Source organism: Pongo pygmaeus, chromosome 5, assembly GCF_028885625.2.
Source record: "Pongo pygmaeus isolate AG05252 chromosome 5, NHGRI_mPonPyg2-v2.0_pri, whole genome shotgun sequence".
In the NCBI taxonomy this organism is placed as follows: Eukaryota; Metazoa; Chordata; class Mammalia; order Primates; family Hominidae; genus Pongo; species Pongo pygmaeus.
In genome coordinates, this window is record NC_072378.2 from 64,141,235 (window position 1) to 64,158,016 (window position 16,782).

General features: G+C 35.6%; 1 protein-coding gene across 1 annotated transcript in view; it reads right to left on the reverse strand.

The window, feature by feature from the left end:
* The window catches only part of LOC134739782 (protein eyes shut homolog), a 203,377-nt gene that overhangs the window by 38,567 nt on the left and 148,028 nt on the right, over positions 1-16,782 (reverse strand). Inside the window, exons 5-6 of the mRNA XM_063666926.1 lie at positions 7,021-7,117; positions 6,730-6,837 (exon numbers count right to left, since the gene is read on the reverse strand). Coding sequence (XP_063522996.1) covers positions 6,730-6,837; positions 7,021-7,117 — 205 coding nt within the window. The remainder of the gene's footprint in view (positions 1-6,729; positions 6,838-7,020; positions 7,118-16,782) is intronic.

Below are 16,782 nucleotides of genomic sequence, written 5' to 3' on the forward strand. Positions count from 1 at the left end.
ATCATGTTTTTAAATTGGCCTACCCATTCAATGAAATTCCAATCAAAATTGCTTGTTTGAATATATATTTATATAGAATACCAGTTGATTGTAACAAAAGAAATTGCCAAAATATCTAAAGGTCCCTGAAGATTCAGTAGCCCTACTAGTATTGAGAAATTTCAAAGGGAAGTAATTAACATTTATGACACTAGCCCATGGATGAGTAACTGAACTAAAGCAACAGAACAGCAATAGAGAAACAGACATATCCATATGTGGAAACGTGATCTGCAACCAAGAAGGCACTACAGATCAGTGAGTGAAAGATGAACTTAATATGTAGCAGACATGGCTTATTTATATAAAAAAACAAACTTAAGAATCTGAGTTTATTTTTTAAGTGTGTAAAGACTGAGATAAGAATACTTTACACCCATACTCATACATAGAATATGCCTGATGCATCTACATATAAAGAACATAATTTTCATTATTTTAAAAGGAAATATAGGGAAAAAATCCTTTCATCCTAGTGTAAAGAAAAGTTAAATAAGATGAAACTTGCCAACCATATACTAAATAACAAATTAATTCAAATATATTAAAATTAAGTTTTAGTACCTATAACTTTTAAAGGTGAAGTGTCTATTTCAATCAGAACTAATATTCAATAAATACAAATAACAAAGATATTTTAAAAATCATATATAAGGATTCTTACAAAGCCATAAGAAGAAAAAACATTAAAGAGCAGATGCTGACTCAGCAAGATGGCAGAACAGGAACAGCTCAGGTCTGCAGCTCCCAGAGAGACGAACGCAGAAGGCAGGTGATTTCTGCATTTCCAACCGAGGTACCCAGTTCATCTCCGTGGTACTGGTTAGACAGTGGATGCAGCCCACGGAGGGCAAGCAGATGCAGGGTGGGGCATTGCCTCACCCGGGAAGTGCAAGGGGTCAGGGGCCTCCCTCCCCTAACCAAGGGAAGCCCAGAGGGACCTTGCTGCGAGGGACGGTGCTATCTGGTGCAGATACTATGCTTTTCTCACGGTCATCTAAACCCACAGACCAGGAGGTTCCCTCAGGTACCTACACCACAAGGGCCCTGGGTTTCAAGCAAAAAAGTGGGTGGCCATTTCAGCAGACATTGAGCTAGCTGCAGGAGTTGTGTTTTTTTTGTTTTCTTTTTTGTTTCTTTTTTCCTTATCCCAGTGGCACCTGAAATGCCAGCAAGACAGAACCCTTCACTTCCATGGAAAGAGGGCTGAAGCCAGGGAGCCAAGTGGTCTTGCTCAGCAGATCCCACCCCCACAAAGCCCTGCAACCTAAGATCCACTGGCTTGAAATTCTCACTGCCATCACAGCAGTCTGAAGTCCACCTGGGATGCTGGAGCTTAGTTGAGGGAAGGGCGTCTGCCATTATTGAGGCTTGAGTAGGGAGTTTTCCCCTCACAGTGTGAACAAAGCCGCCAGGAAGTTTGGACTGGGGGGAGCCCACAACAGTGCCTCAAAGCTGCGGTAACCAGAATGCCTCTCTAGAGACCTCCTCTCTGGGCAGGGCATCTCTAAAAGAAAGGCAGCAGCCCCACTCAGGGGCTTATAGATAAAACTCCCATCTCCCTAGGACAGAGCACCAGAGGGAAGGGGTGGCTGTTGGCACAGCTTTAGCAGACTTAAACGTTCCTGCTTGCCAGCTCTGAAGAGAGCAGTGGATCACCCAGTACAGTGCTCAAGCTCTGCTAAGGGACAGAATGCCTCAAGTGGGTCCAGGGCTCCCATCCCTCCTGACTGGGAGACAACTCCCAACAGGCGTTGACAGACACCTCATACAAGAGAGCTCTGGTTGGCATCGGGCAGGTGCTCCTCTGGGATGAAGTTCCAGAGGAAGGAGCAGGCAACAATATTTGCTTTTCTACAGCCTCCACTGGTGATACCCAGGCAAACAGGGTCTGGAGTGGATCTCCAGCAAACTCCAGCAGATCTGCAGAAGAGGGCCTGACTGTTAGAAAGAAATCTAACCGTCAGAAAGCAATAGCATCAACATCAACAGAAAAGACAAACATGTGAAAACTCCCTCCGAAGGTTACCAACAGCAAAGACCAAAGGTAGATAAATCCACAAAGATGAGGAAAAATCAGCACAAAAAGGGTGAAAATTTTAAAAATCAGAATGCCTCTTCTTCTCCAAAGGATGAAAATTTCTCACCAGCAAGGGAACAAAACTGGATGGAGAATGAGCTTGACGAATTGACAGAAGTAGGCTTTAGAAGGTGGGTAATAACAAACACCTCTGAGCTAAAAAAGCATGTTCTAACCCAATGCAAGGAAGCTAAGAAACTTGATAAAATGTTAGAGGAATTGCTAACTAAAATAACCAGTTTAGAGAAGAACAGAAATGACCTGATGGAGCTGCAAAACACAGCACGAGAACTTGTGAAGCATACACAAGTATCAATAGCTGAATAGATCAAGTGGAAGAAAGGATATCAGAGATTGAAGATCAACTTAGTGAAATAAAGCAAGAAGACAAGATTAGAGAAAAAAAGAATGAAAAGGAACAAACAAAGCCTCCAAGAAATATGGGACTATGTGAAAAGACTAAACCTGCATTTGATTGGTGTACCTGAAAGCGACAGGGAGAATGGAACCAAATTGGAAAACACACTTCAGGATATCATCTAGGAGAACCTCCCCACCTAGCAAGACAGGCCAACATTCAAATTCAGGAAATACAGAGAACACCACAGATACTCCTTGAGAAAAGCAACCCCAAGACATATAATCGTCAGGTTCACCAAGGTTGAAATGAAGGAAAAAATGTTAAGGGCAGCCAGAGAGAAAGGTCAGGTTATCTACAAAGGGAAGCCCATCAGACTAACAGTGGATCTTTCTGCAGAAAACCTACAATCCAGAAGAGAGTGGGGATCAATATTTAACATTCCTAAATAAAAGAATTTTCAACCTAGAATTTCATATCCAGCCAAACTAAGGTTCACAAGTGAAGGAGAAATAAAATCCATTACAGCCAAGAAAATGCTGGGGGATTTTGCCACCACCAAGCCTGCCTTACAAGAGCTTCTGAAGGAGGCACTAAACTTGGAAAGGAAAAATGGGTACCAGCCTCTGCAAAAACAAACCAAAATGTAAAGACCATTGACACTATGAAGAAACTGCATCAACTAATGGGCAAAATAACCAGCTAGCATCATAATGATAGGATCAAATTCACACATAACAAAATTAACTTTAAATGTAAATGGGCTAAATGCCCCAATTAAAAGGCACAGACTGGCAAATTGTATAAAGAGTCAAGAACAATCGGTGTGCTGTATTCAGGAGATGCATCTCATATGCAAAGACACATATAAGCTCAAAATAAAGGGATGGAAGAATATTTACCAACAAATGGAAAGCAAAAAAAAAACAAACAAAAAAACAGGTGTTGCAATCCTAGCCTCTGATAAAACAGACCTTAACCAACAAAAGTCAAAAAGACAAAGAAGGGCATTACATAATGGTAAAGGGGGATTGAGGCAACAAGAAGAGCTAAATATATATGCATACAATACAGGAGCACCCAGATTCATAAAGCAAGTATTTAGAGATCTACAAAGAGACTTAGACTCCCACACAATAATAGTGAGAGACTTTAACACCCCACTGTCAATATTAGACAGATCAATGAAACAGAAAATTAACAAGGACATTCAGGACTTGAACTCAGCTCTGCACCAAGTAGACCTAATAGACATCTACAGAACTCTTGACCCCAAATCAACAGAATAGATATTCTTCTCAGCACCACATAGCACTTATTCTAAAATCAACCACATAATTGAAAGTAAAACACTCCTCAGCAAATGCAGAAGAATGGAAATCATAACAGTCTCTCAGACCACAGTGCAACAAACTAGAACTCAGGATTAAGAAACTCACTCAAAACGACACAACTATATGGAAACTGAATAACCTCCTCCTGAATGACTACTGGGTAAATAACGAAATCAGTCAAGAGAAAGAAATAAAGGTATTCAAATAGGAAGAGAGAAAGTCAAGTTTTCTCTGTTTGCAAATGACATGATTGTATATTTAGAAAACCCCATCGTCTCAGCCCAAAAACTCCTTAAGCTGATGAGCAACTTCAGCAAAAGCTCAGGATACTAAATCAATGTGCAAAAGTCACAAGCATTCCTATTATAATAGACATTAATAAACAAACATTAATTGACAGAGAACCAAATCATGAGTAAACTCTCATTCATAATTGCTAAAAAGAGAATAAAATACCTAGGAATACAACTTACAAGGGATGTGATGAACCTCTTCAAGGGGAACTACAAATCTCTGCTCAAGGAAATAAGAAAGGACACAAAAAAATGAAAAAACATTCCACGCTCATGGATAGGAAGAATCAATATCACGAAAATGGCCATACTGCCCAAAGTAATTTATAGATTCAATGCTGTTCCCATCAAGCTACCATTGACTTTCTTCACATTATTAGAAAAAAAAAAACTACTTTAAATTTCATACGGAACCAAAAAAGAGCCCATATACCCAAGACAATCCTAAGCAAAAGATCAAAACTGAGGCACCATGCTATCTGACTTCAAACTATACTACAAGGCTACAGTAACCAAAACAGCATGGTACTGGTACCAAAACAGATATATTGACCAATGGAACAGAACAGAAGCCTCAGAAATAACATCACACATCTACAACCATCTGATCTTTGACAAAGCTGACAAAAACAAACAATGGGGAAAGGATTCCCTATTTAATAAATGGTGTTGGGACAACTGGCTAGCCGTATGCAGAACTCTGAAAATGGACCCCTTCCTTACACCTTATACGAAAATTAATTCAAGATGGATTAAAGATTAAAATGTAAGATATAAAATCATAAAAACTCTAGAAGAAAACCTAGGCAATCTCATTCAGGACATAGGCATGGGCAAAGACTTCATGACTAAAACACCAAAAGCAATGGCAACACAAGCCAAAATTGACAAATGGGATCTAATTAAACTAAAGAGCTTCTGCACAGCAAAAGAAACTATCATCAGAGTGAACAGGCAACCTGCAGAATGGGAGAAAATTTTGCAATATATCTATCTGAGAAACAGCTAATATCCAGAATCTACAAGGAACTTAAAACAAATTTACAAGAAAAAAAAAACAATCCCATCAAAAAGTGGGAGAAGGATATGAACAGACACTTTTCAAAAGAAGACATTTATGCAGGCAACAAATATATGAAAAAATGCTCATCATCACTGGTCATTAGAGAAATACAAATCAAAACCACAATGAGATGCCATCTCATGCCAGTTAGAATGGCAATCATTAAAAAGTCAGGAAACAACAGATGCTAGAGAGATGCTGGAGAAAATGTGGAGAAATAGGAATGCTTTTACACTGTTGGTGGGAGTGTAAATTAGTTCAACCATTGTGGAAGACAGTGTGGTGATTCCTCAAGGATCTAGAACTAGAAATACCATTTGAGCCAGTAATACAATTACTGGGTATATACCGAAAGGATTATAAATCATTCTACTATAAAGACACATGCACACGTATGCTTATTGCAGCACTATTCACAATAGCAAAGACTTGGAACCAACTGAAATGCCCATCAATGTTATACTGGTTTAAAAAAAAATGTGGCACATATACACCATGAAATACTATGCAGCTATCAAAAAGAATGAGTTCCTGTTCTTTGCAGGGACATGGATGAAGCTGGAAACCATCATTCTTCGCAAACTAACACAAGAACAGAAAACAAAACACTGCATATTCTCACTTATAAGTGGGAGTTGCCCAATGAGAACACATGGACACAGGGAGGGGAACATCACATACTGGGGCCTGTTGGGGGTTGGGGGGCAAGGGGAGGGATAGCATTAGGAGAAACACCTATGTAGTTGAGTATATAGGCATATAGGCAGATGCCATAATTAGGCATTTCTAAAAAGGCAAAATTAATCATCTCAAAATGTACATAAAATTGTTAAACTTCATATTATTATAAGAATGCAGGGAAACTACAATAAGATATAACTTTACACACAGCCTAAAATGGAACATTCTGAAAATGCCGATAAAAACATTTATTCCCTGCTAAGAGTACAAAAATTGTATTTTTCAAAAGAAATGAAAAAAATATAAATGTGATTTAGCAAATGTGACCATGTTTATCCAATGGTTCAACAATTCTACTTCTAAGTATGTAACCTCGGACATACTAGTACTTGTGTATTTAGAGAAATATTTGACAACTTTAATATCCTTGTAGGTAAAACAAAAGAAGCAAATAGTCCAAATATCTATAACCAGTAGAATGATAAATGTTGGTATATATTTAATATTAAATATTGTATAAAAGTTAAAAATGAGCAACAGATACATGCATCAACAGGAATTACAAAATATTATGTTCAACAACAATTTCTGGAGACACTACACAATATTGTTTTGCTTATATTAACATGGAAACTAAAGAGCATTTTGTTCAGGCACACATACAAATAGTACTATAAATGAACAACAAGATTGGTAAATAAAAATTTGAGATTTTTGACCTAAGTGATTGGATGGGACAAATGAGGATGTGCTGGTACAAGCACAAATGTATCAGTGGTGATCAGCTGCCTTAGTTACATAATGGGCACATGTGTGCTCACTTTATTACTTGTTGAATTACACATATCAAATAATTAATTTATTAAAAAGTAGCTTCTCACCTGTTTGTCAGATCCACACATGTTCCATTATTTTTGCAAGGTTCAGAGGAACATTCATTAATTTCAATTTCACACAGAGATCCAGAAAACCCAGGTCTGCAAATACACCTTTTAAACAAAAAATTTAGTAACTCCATTAGTATAGATGTATAAAATCAATGCTTCAACTAATTGTAGCATGGCAAGTTTTTAATAATTATAATTGTTGCTTAATTTACCAATTAAAATTCTATACCTGTATACATCTAGACACATAAACATGTATCTAGATACTTTTAAAGTTTTCTGTACCTGAAATTGTTCACCATATCTTCACAGTCACCATAATCCTGGCAGGAAAGGAAGAGGCACTCTTTCACATCAATTTCACAGTTTTTACCTTCAAATTCTGCAAAGAGTATGAGATGAGTATGGATGAGCAATCCTTGTTACAGAGTAAAAAAATCAGAATCAGTGGTAGTCTAAAGAATATGCTCATAATGGAGGTTAAAAAAGGAAAAAGAAAATAATTAATCTCAAGCGTCTCATAAAACTCCATTTCACATAATATGTGCATAAAAATATGCCAGTTTCTAGATTAATGAGTTTAAATGAAATATTCAAGGGAGGAATACTCCACTAAATCCCCTGAGAAGGTAGAGATGTTGCTAATGTTGCTGTTGTTTTAAGGTATTTAAATGTTTGAACAAGAAGAATTGAAATGATCTGGAAAGCAAATGAATTAATGTGATGACCAATCTTAAAGTAAAATTGAGCTTCAATGATCAAATTTATTCAAGGCAGTTAGCAGATGAGGCAAATTATTTAATTGCTTTTTATATCCAAGTGATTCAAAGAAAACAAATTATTTTGATTCATAGCTACATAATCAGTCATCCATTTAAACACATGCCAGTTATATTTAAAAAAATGAACATGAAAGAAAATTATACAGGCTGATAAAAGAGACAGTTGCAATTATTTCAACACATTTGTGTCAGGAAAAACCTGCATGATACACTTTTTAAAATACAATGAAATATATTAATATTTATAATAAACAGTTAAACAATTCTATGGTTATATATTAACTAAGTATAATAAAATATATGCGTAAAACCGTTTTTCTTGTTAATATTTTTTCTGTACTAGTTCAAACATGTAAGAAACAAGATTTCCCTTTATTTTGCTTTTTCAGTGATATTACCAAGCACTAAATAAGTGCAGCCACGTTACACAATATTCTAAATGTCAGTATGCAATCAGGCTAATTTAGTTTGAGGAACAAAGAGTCATTCAAGTTACTTTAAGAAAACTGTATTCACTGTTTGCATACACATAGACTGGAATTGGAACTAAGAAGCATTTAAAGGGAAGCGTAGTCTAGCTACCCAGGAATGGCTGTCTTCCTTTCATAGTACATGTCCTTTATCCTTCTCATATCACTTTTTCTTCTCTTTCTATCACAAATATCTCAACATGTTCAGTTTCAAATCACTTGTAATGTTAGCATGCGAGTGATATAGCACAGCTTTCTTGGTCTCTATGTCTATGTTACGACATTTCAGCTTCAGCACCAACTGTTCAATGAAAAATTCCCTCAGTATTTTCTCACTCAGATTCCCACGATAGGACACGGAATTGACTGACCTACTTCATCTTTTCATATCATACCATGCCACAGTCAATGCCATTCTCTGTGGTGTCTACCATTGGATCAAACTGCAAACCTGCCTCCCGTTGCAATTTAACAGGGAGCTTGGTGTTACACCTTATAAAATCTGGCTGCCTCTTTGGTAGTATATAATATGGAAAACTAAAAGTTACTTAATCCAAAAGAAAACAAAAAAGAAAAAGAAACAAAGTACAGATACAACAAATAGAAAACAAATAGCTAGAAGGTGTATTTACAGCCACACATATCAAAAATTATATTAAATATGATTTTTAAAAATGCCAATTTAAAGGTAGAGGCAGACTAAATAACAGAAGAAACTACATGATATCTAAAAGAAATTTATTTAAAACACAACAACAATGATAGGTTAACATTTAAAAGATGGAATGATCACACACTATGAAACACTAATTGTAAATAAGCTACCATACTTATGTGGCTAGCAGACCAGGTAGTCTTCAGGACAAGCAATATTTTTAATTTGCCTTATTTTTCTTACTCAATTCTCAGAGCCTGCAAATGAATCTCTGAAGTTACATTTTTGTAATTTGTTCATACGCTAGATGTTGTATCCTCAGCTTTAGAAACAAAATTAAAATGAATTACTTCCAAGTTAATATGGCTCTCCTCATTTTAGGTGAGCAAGTTGTAATTGTTTCAACATGCTTCATCATTCTTCAATCACCGTTGCTGTTTTCTATATCTAGGTTGTAAATGCCATAGTACAGATATAAACAACTTAGATTCTATTTTCAAAAGATGTTTAATTCTTTAAGTCTTTGATTGAGGTTAGATTTTTCACAAGTTAAAAATTGAGAAAGTTGAGTGCATTTCACCATTCCTACTTTAAGTCTGGTTAGTTTTCTCTGGGAGGCAGGGCATTTTGACACTAAAATGATTCTTAGAAATGTTCTTTTGAGGCAGTGGAACTCAGGGGCACTGACTGGCTATAAAGAAGCACCAGTGAGCCTCCATGATTTCAGCTGTGCTGGTGAATCAGAACACTCAGGGCCCAGGACCTTGGGTAGCTCACAGGATAACCTTGTTTCCTGTGATTTTGTCGTATTCATTAAGTTTGACATTTCTGAGATGGAGTTTTGTTACCAGCTAACAACATATGTCAATGAATTGTGGAAATGAGATTGCCGAAATGCAGTAGACATTGGGAGAAAAAATAACACGTGGATGGCATTCAAAATAAAGCAAAGCTTTGCTGGGAGAGCCTATGTTTTAGGGATTTTAAGAGTGAAGTATGCATACAGTCACATGCTGCACAACAACATTTTGGTCAATGACAGACCACATTTCTAATGACAACGATCTATAAAGATTATAATGGACCTATAAATGCAGTAGGCTATCTCATCTAGGTTTGTGTTAGGACACTTTATGTTGTTCACACAACAAAATTGCCTAGTGATACATTTCTCAGGATATATCCCCATTTTTAAGCAATACATGACTGTATACTTAATCCCAAACTACATATTCTATAATCCTTAGTGTTAGAAGTTGATATTCATTTCTGTGAAAGGTACTTGTTTTGAATATATGAAGTTACAGGTAAGAAACTGTCCAAACAGAAAGTTTATTATTACTAATTTTATGCTGTTCCCCTGTTCTTTATTCCTACTCAGAACTATTCGGTTGACCGTACTTTGTTAACTGCAGGGAGGATCTTTACATCCATAAAAGTGAAGCTTCTTAAATGGATACTGTCTTGACCCTTTTCTTACACTGTCTCGTCTGTGTATGGCTATAACAAATACACATGAATTGTTAGTAAATGATATTTTTATACTTCTGCACTCGTTCCTCCAAAATACACAAAATTAATTTCTAAAACCTACTGCTCAAATGTAAGATCTAAATCAGTCTGGATTGTAGGTATTATTTTTTAAAATCACTTAATATTTTCTCTTTTCTAACAAATTCAGCCTTTTTGCACTTTATGCTCTAGAAGGTAATGTATGGAACAGAGTACAATAATGAAATATTCATAAAAATCATTTTATACAGCATTTTATTGTTCAGGACTATATTTTAACAATCTCCACTTCAGAATTGGTATTAGTTGGAGTAATTTGAAATGAATGTAAATAGGGAAAAAAAACTAGTGTATACCATAGCATGAATTCACACAAGGTAGTTAAAAATCATATATTTTTAAATAAAAACTCAAACGCTTAAAAATGTTTTTCTTTCAAAAGTATTAAATGTATTATTTCTATTTATTCTTAATTAAATAATCTAATCTCTCTGCATTTAAAAGCTTGATAAAAAGAAAACAAAAAAACACCTCAGAAGTTTCTCTTAGCAAGTCAGATTTTTAAAAAAATATTATTTTATTTAAAAATATTTGTATTCAAATATTAACATTTCCTAAAATAATTAACCAATATAAGAAATTCTTTAAATTTAACTTTAAAAACTATGAAATATGAATATACAGAACTAATATCTCCAACAGTCCCTAATAAGATTTTTAACACCTATTTTTAAAGTGAACTTAAAAAAAAAGAATAGAAAAGCTAATATTTTAGAATGTAATAAATATTTAACATGTTTTATGTTTAATTATGTATGTATTTTCTTTAAGGAATTTTCTAAATTCAAATTTCTACAGCTATTAACCTTAATAGGTATGTGCTACAACATGGGTACATGTTTTTAATTGTCAGCAGGAGTAATTTCTAATTTATACAAACTATTTTGTCAAATGACACATTTATTTGTTGTTTGTACTTGTGTACCTTAGGTAATGTGGAATTAACATAATGATAGTATATATACTGGAGTAATAGACACATTTAAATGCAACTACTTGTCTCCCATGATACTACAATTCCATCAAGCATAGGATCCTAATTGTAAATCAATAGCACGTGTAAATGATACGATTCTGCTCTCACTACAGCTCCTTGCAAGCATCTTTGCCACATTTTAATCCTGTCATTTAAAGAAACTTCTGTTCCTTTCACCTTGAAGACATACAAAGTAGCTATTTTAGAAACTAAGCTCTTTACATTAAGAAGTATTTGACAGGGTAATTTTTTGCCTATAAACTGAGAAAATGGAGTAATTCAAAGTAGAAAGATAAAGAACCATTCATAAAAAGAACATTAGAAAAGAAATTATTTAATTCTTGACATATATTTCTAGGTTAGACACACACGTGCTAACATAATAATTCTACTGTATGCTACAAACGCACACATTCTCATGCATTTCATTTGAAGTTGTCTTTACCTTCTTAATCTTCATGTGGTTTTGTGGTATTTATTATTATTATTTTTTATTATTAGAGACTAGGTTCTGCTCTGTTGCCTAAGCTGAAATGCAGTGGTGTGATCATAGCTCACTGTAACCTTAAACTCCTTTGCTCTAGTGATCCCTCCTGCTTTAGCCTCCTGAGCAGTTAGGACTGCAGGCACGAACCACCACTCACTGCTAATTTTTTTTATTTTTTTTGTAGAGATATTATGTTGACCAGGCTGGTCTGGAGCTATTGGCCTCAAGGAATCCTCCTGCCTTAGTCTCCCAAAGTGCTGGGACTACAAGTGTGAGGTATTGTGCCTGGCCCTCAAGTGATATCTTTTATATTTGATTTCTGCCAGCTTGAAGTTGAAACCAGTTTATTCAACCTTTCCCACTTAATTAACTCTTTGCCTTCACTATATGTTTTAGCCATTACTCTAATGGCCATAAACAACATAAATAAAAACATGAACTTAGTTAAGAAGTGAGATATATTGGTAACCCAGCTGAGAGGGATACCAGACAGTTCACAAAATTGAAGAAAGAACTGTAAGTTCTGCCAGGATTCCTTCCCCAAACACTTCTACCCTACTATATACAGATCATCTCCACATGAAGAGAACATAGTAGTTGACTGTACTGATTGAAAACATCTGGCAGAAAGAGAAGGCCTCTTCTCTCAGCATCAACTCTAAAGAAGGGGTCTGAATGCCAATATTCCAGTCACATGCATGCCCAGACTTAGGTAAATCATAGTTACCAGGGGGATGGAATTTACTATGTGTCTTAGCTTGGGTTCTTCCAAAAAAAAAAAAAATCTGAGATAATGACTTTCTCACAAGTAGTTTATTTGAGAGGTGATCCAAGATCCCAGGAATTGTTGCAAGGGAGTGGAAAATAAAGCAGGGAAGGGAGTGGTTTAATGAGCACATAATTGTTGTGGGCAACTGAGGCTTCATATGCTGGAGACTCTCTTATAAATCATGTGGAACATAAGTAAAAGTTGTCAACAGAAATGAGAAAGCAGTGTTATGTATCCACAATTTGTCATCCCTTGTGCATATTTCTGGCATAAATGTGGAAGTGATGCAGGATTTTTCTCAGCCCATTTGGCAGACTCATGGGAGGGGTGCCCCATCTACTTGGTCCATTATGCTCAAGCTTTTGGGGGAGGTAGCACATATGCCAGCGAGTGCAGGACCTGGCTGGCCACTCAAGGTGCCAAAACAGGAGCAAGCTCCACACGGGCCCCCAGCCTCACCAGGTGTGTTGCCTTGGGGGGAACATGGTGGCACAGGGTGCCTTGGGGGGAACATGGTGACACTAAAGCCCCAGAAGGGATTTTACAGTGCTCCTTTAGTTCCACCATTGACAGACAGCAGCGTGTTAGCAGCTCAGTTGGTGCCTTGCTTCGTCACATGCGGTGGCTGCCCTCTGCCGGGGAGGGCAAAGGGCTGGTTGGACAGCCTTTCTGGGTACCCACACTCAGTGGGTCCCAAGCTCTTGTCCAGTGTCCAAGAAGAATGAGGTCATGCAGATGAGTGAAGGTGGAGAATTTTATTGAGTGATGAAAACAGGTCTCAGAGGAGAGGGGAGCTGAAGAGGGTACAAGAAGGACAGGTCGTCTTCCTGTACAACTTGAAGTCAGGCTGTCTCTTCCCCAAAGTCCCCCATCTCATCTTCTACTGACTGAGTCTGGGGTTTCTATAGACACAGGAAGGCGAGTGCTTGCTGATTGGTTTGTGAGTGTGCAAAAGTTAAAATGAAGACAAGACTTGAAGGTGGGTACAACAGTGTGGAAAACCAATTAGGAAAGGGCAGGTATATGTAAAATAGGTGAAGGGTGGGGATCAATCAGAGGAAAGTGCACCAAACAGGAAGACAAGTTCTCAGTACTGTCTGAGAATTTAACTTATAGCTTGCTTTCAAGCTTTAAACTGTCATTGGCTTGGAGGTGATGTTTCTCCGGGTACCCACCCTTATCTGTCTAGGCATTTGGCTGCCTCCTGTCACTATCAAAAGCTTTTACTGCATTGTACTTTAGTGGTTAATTAACTGGTATGTCTCTCCCTTAAACTTTCAATTCCTTGAGGGCATATCTTCACCATGTTTAATTTTTCCAGAACCTATCTCAAGACTTGACACATCATAGGAAATCAATATGTTTGTTGAATCAGTTAATAATATTTTTAAAATTTCTAGAACACTAACAACATGCAGTTACAAGATAGACATGTATTTGTGTATGGAGTACAGTTTATAGAGGCAAAAAAAAGTTGGTTACAATAAAATAAATTTCTAGGTGTGTAAATTCATTACATACTAAATAATCAAAGCTAACACTATTGAGGTGTCAGAAATAAAACCCATTTGTTTATAGAAATCTCATAAAATGTACCTTCCTATGTGTTATTTTTCTACTTATTAAAGCTAATTTCTTACAGATATTGTGCCTATTTTCTTACAGATATTGTGCCAAACTAATAAGATTTTATATAAAATAACCATATTGAATTATTACTGTCACATGCTCTTTTGCCTCCTCATTTTCCTGTAGAAAATGTTCATTATTCATAGAGACCCAATTAATCACCTCAGTTTTAGTCAGAAGACAGAAGCATTGTCCTTTATTTATCTCACAAAGCAGGGTTACAATAGTTCTGGTGCTTAACTATACTGATAGTTTTTTAAGTAGCTTACTTTGCAAAAAGGATTAGATTATTTTTACTATATATATTTTTTTTACTATATATTTCAATCACACTAACCAAAATAGCTTACCTGCTAAGCATGAAGTCGGTCATAAACCCAAAATTATCAGTTATTCTACCTGCTGGTCCTTCAGACTGAATTTGAATGTCATTTCTAACATAGTTATCTAACATACAGTCGCATTGTTACTCTGGCTGAAATTTTACCTATACTCATATTTATCTAGTGAGAGACACTACAGACTGACTAGAAACTGTGAAAACAAATTCAGAAATACATATGCTGAATCCTTAGCCTAAAGCCTTAAATTTCTACTCTTATGACCTGTCCTATTTTAGTCAATTGACAAACACCAACAACTTACAAAGAGATCCAGTGGAGCTTCCAAATCATATTTGTAGATGTTAAGTCTTGGAATTCTTTGTAGTTCTAAATGTTGATACTTGTGAGAATTAAATTTGATAAAATATTTTCTTTTAAAAACAATATACTGGCTTTGACATAGAACCTATTTTAAATAAAGCTATTAAAGTAACCCAGTCAAAGCTTCTAAAATGTTGCATAATCAACTTCTTTTGAATTTTCTGAGGTGGTTTTTAAAAGCAATGTTACAGCCTTTAATTTTTCATCTGCTACAGAACTTAAAACTACTAAAGACACATTATTACAGTATTCAGATCTGATTTACAGAAACATACTCCACAATTAGGTTTAGAAAAACATAGATGCAAATTAGTTAAAAAATGATGTGCACTTCAAGTATCTCTTTGTACTGAATCACAATCACAAAGGAATAAACAGATAATTCACTGTGTTTACCTGCCACTCTAGCCAAAGCTCTGATTTGGCTTAAGTACAATAATAAAATACTAAGGGGAAATAAGATTTCATTTATTTAATAATAGTGAAATCTAAATTCTCCCCATGACATCCTTGTCAATGTTCAAGGGGACAGCAGATATTATTACTAATTCAATATATGACTAGAGGGTTTTAAAATGTTTCCAAACTTTCTTTCCCTAACCCCATAGCAGGAAAGAAATATCACTATATTTTATAAATTTATTAAATGCACTTATAAATAGCAAATGAATTTTTAAAATATTAAGGTTTGAAAACAATGCCTACTTTGCAGAAAATTATCTCTGGTGAAAACAAAGGAGGTTTATCTAAAGTGGGTAAATATACTATGGCCTCCTCAATAAATATTTATATTCTGAGATTTTTTTTCTAGTTTACTTAGCCTACTTATATTCTCAGAAATAATAATATATTTCTTACATTCTTAGAATTGTAAGTAGGCTAAGTAAAATATTCTACATAGTAGAATGTTTAGAATTTTTCTACTAAATAAATTAGCTTCACTGATATTGAATAATTTTCAACAAGTTTCACTCTCAGTGCTTGCTGAAAGGAAAACTGTTTACTTGTTTGAATTATGTTCTTCATAATTACTAAATTTTTCTGGGCTTCAAATGCTCCCCTTGTATTTTTTCATTTTTTCTTTTCTATCTTGTTTTTCCTGTCTCATTCTTGAAAATATTCTCTCATATGCTCTATAAAGCCCATGCTATTTTTGCAAAATCAATTACTGATGGCTTTCTAGCTTTTAGTTTTAATCCTTCAGAAGGCCCAGAAGTTTCTGTCGTGTATACAGGTTCAAGGACTTGCTTCAGTATCCTTAAAAAACATTAACATCTTAAGGAAGTTTTAGAGGATTTGCAAAAGCAAATGGAAATAGCTTTGAATAAGATATCTGTTTAACTAATGTCATCTAAGCTGACTTTTTTGAACAGAAGAGTAAATAAGTAATATCCTTATTATAAAGAGACTCCCTTAAGGGCCAGTGAGAGGCAGGAAAACATGAAACCACACTGAGTATTAGAAAATAAATTGCCGTGGTGGACCTCCAAACACCATGTGTTTTTTATAGTATGCTTATGACACATCTAGTTATTCTGAAAACTGGCCATGTGTTTTGGAGCAGAAGCATTTCCATTGAAGACGGTAATTGCTTATGAGTAGCCATTGATACACGAACAGTGAACATGTACCTAAACCACTGTGCATTAATAAGACTTTCTTCACTTGCATATGAAGAGACCCCAATCAAGAAAGTTTAATGATATAAGCAGAGTTATTGGCTGATATGACCCAGAAAGCCAGAAATATCCTGGCTTCAGATATGGCTGGATCCAGGAGCTCCAATAGTATTTTTTGAACTGCTCATTCTTTCTTGCATAGGATTTCTCTCATGAGACAAAGTAGCCACCAAAGTTATGTGATTGTAACTAAACAATCTAAATAGAAAGAAGTAATATTTTGATAGCTCCAGAAGAAAATGTACAATAGGGCATTTCATTACCCCCAATTATAGCTATGTCCATCTCTAACTAACTGCCATTGTCGTGAACACTACATGAACA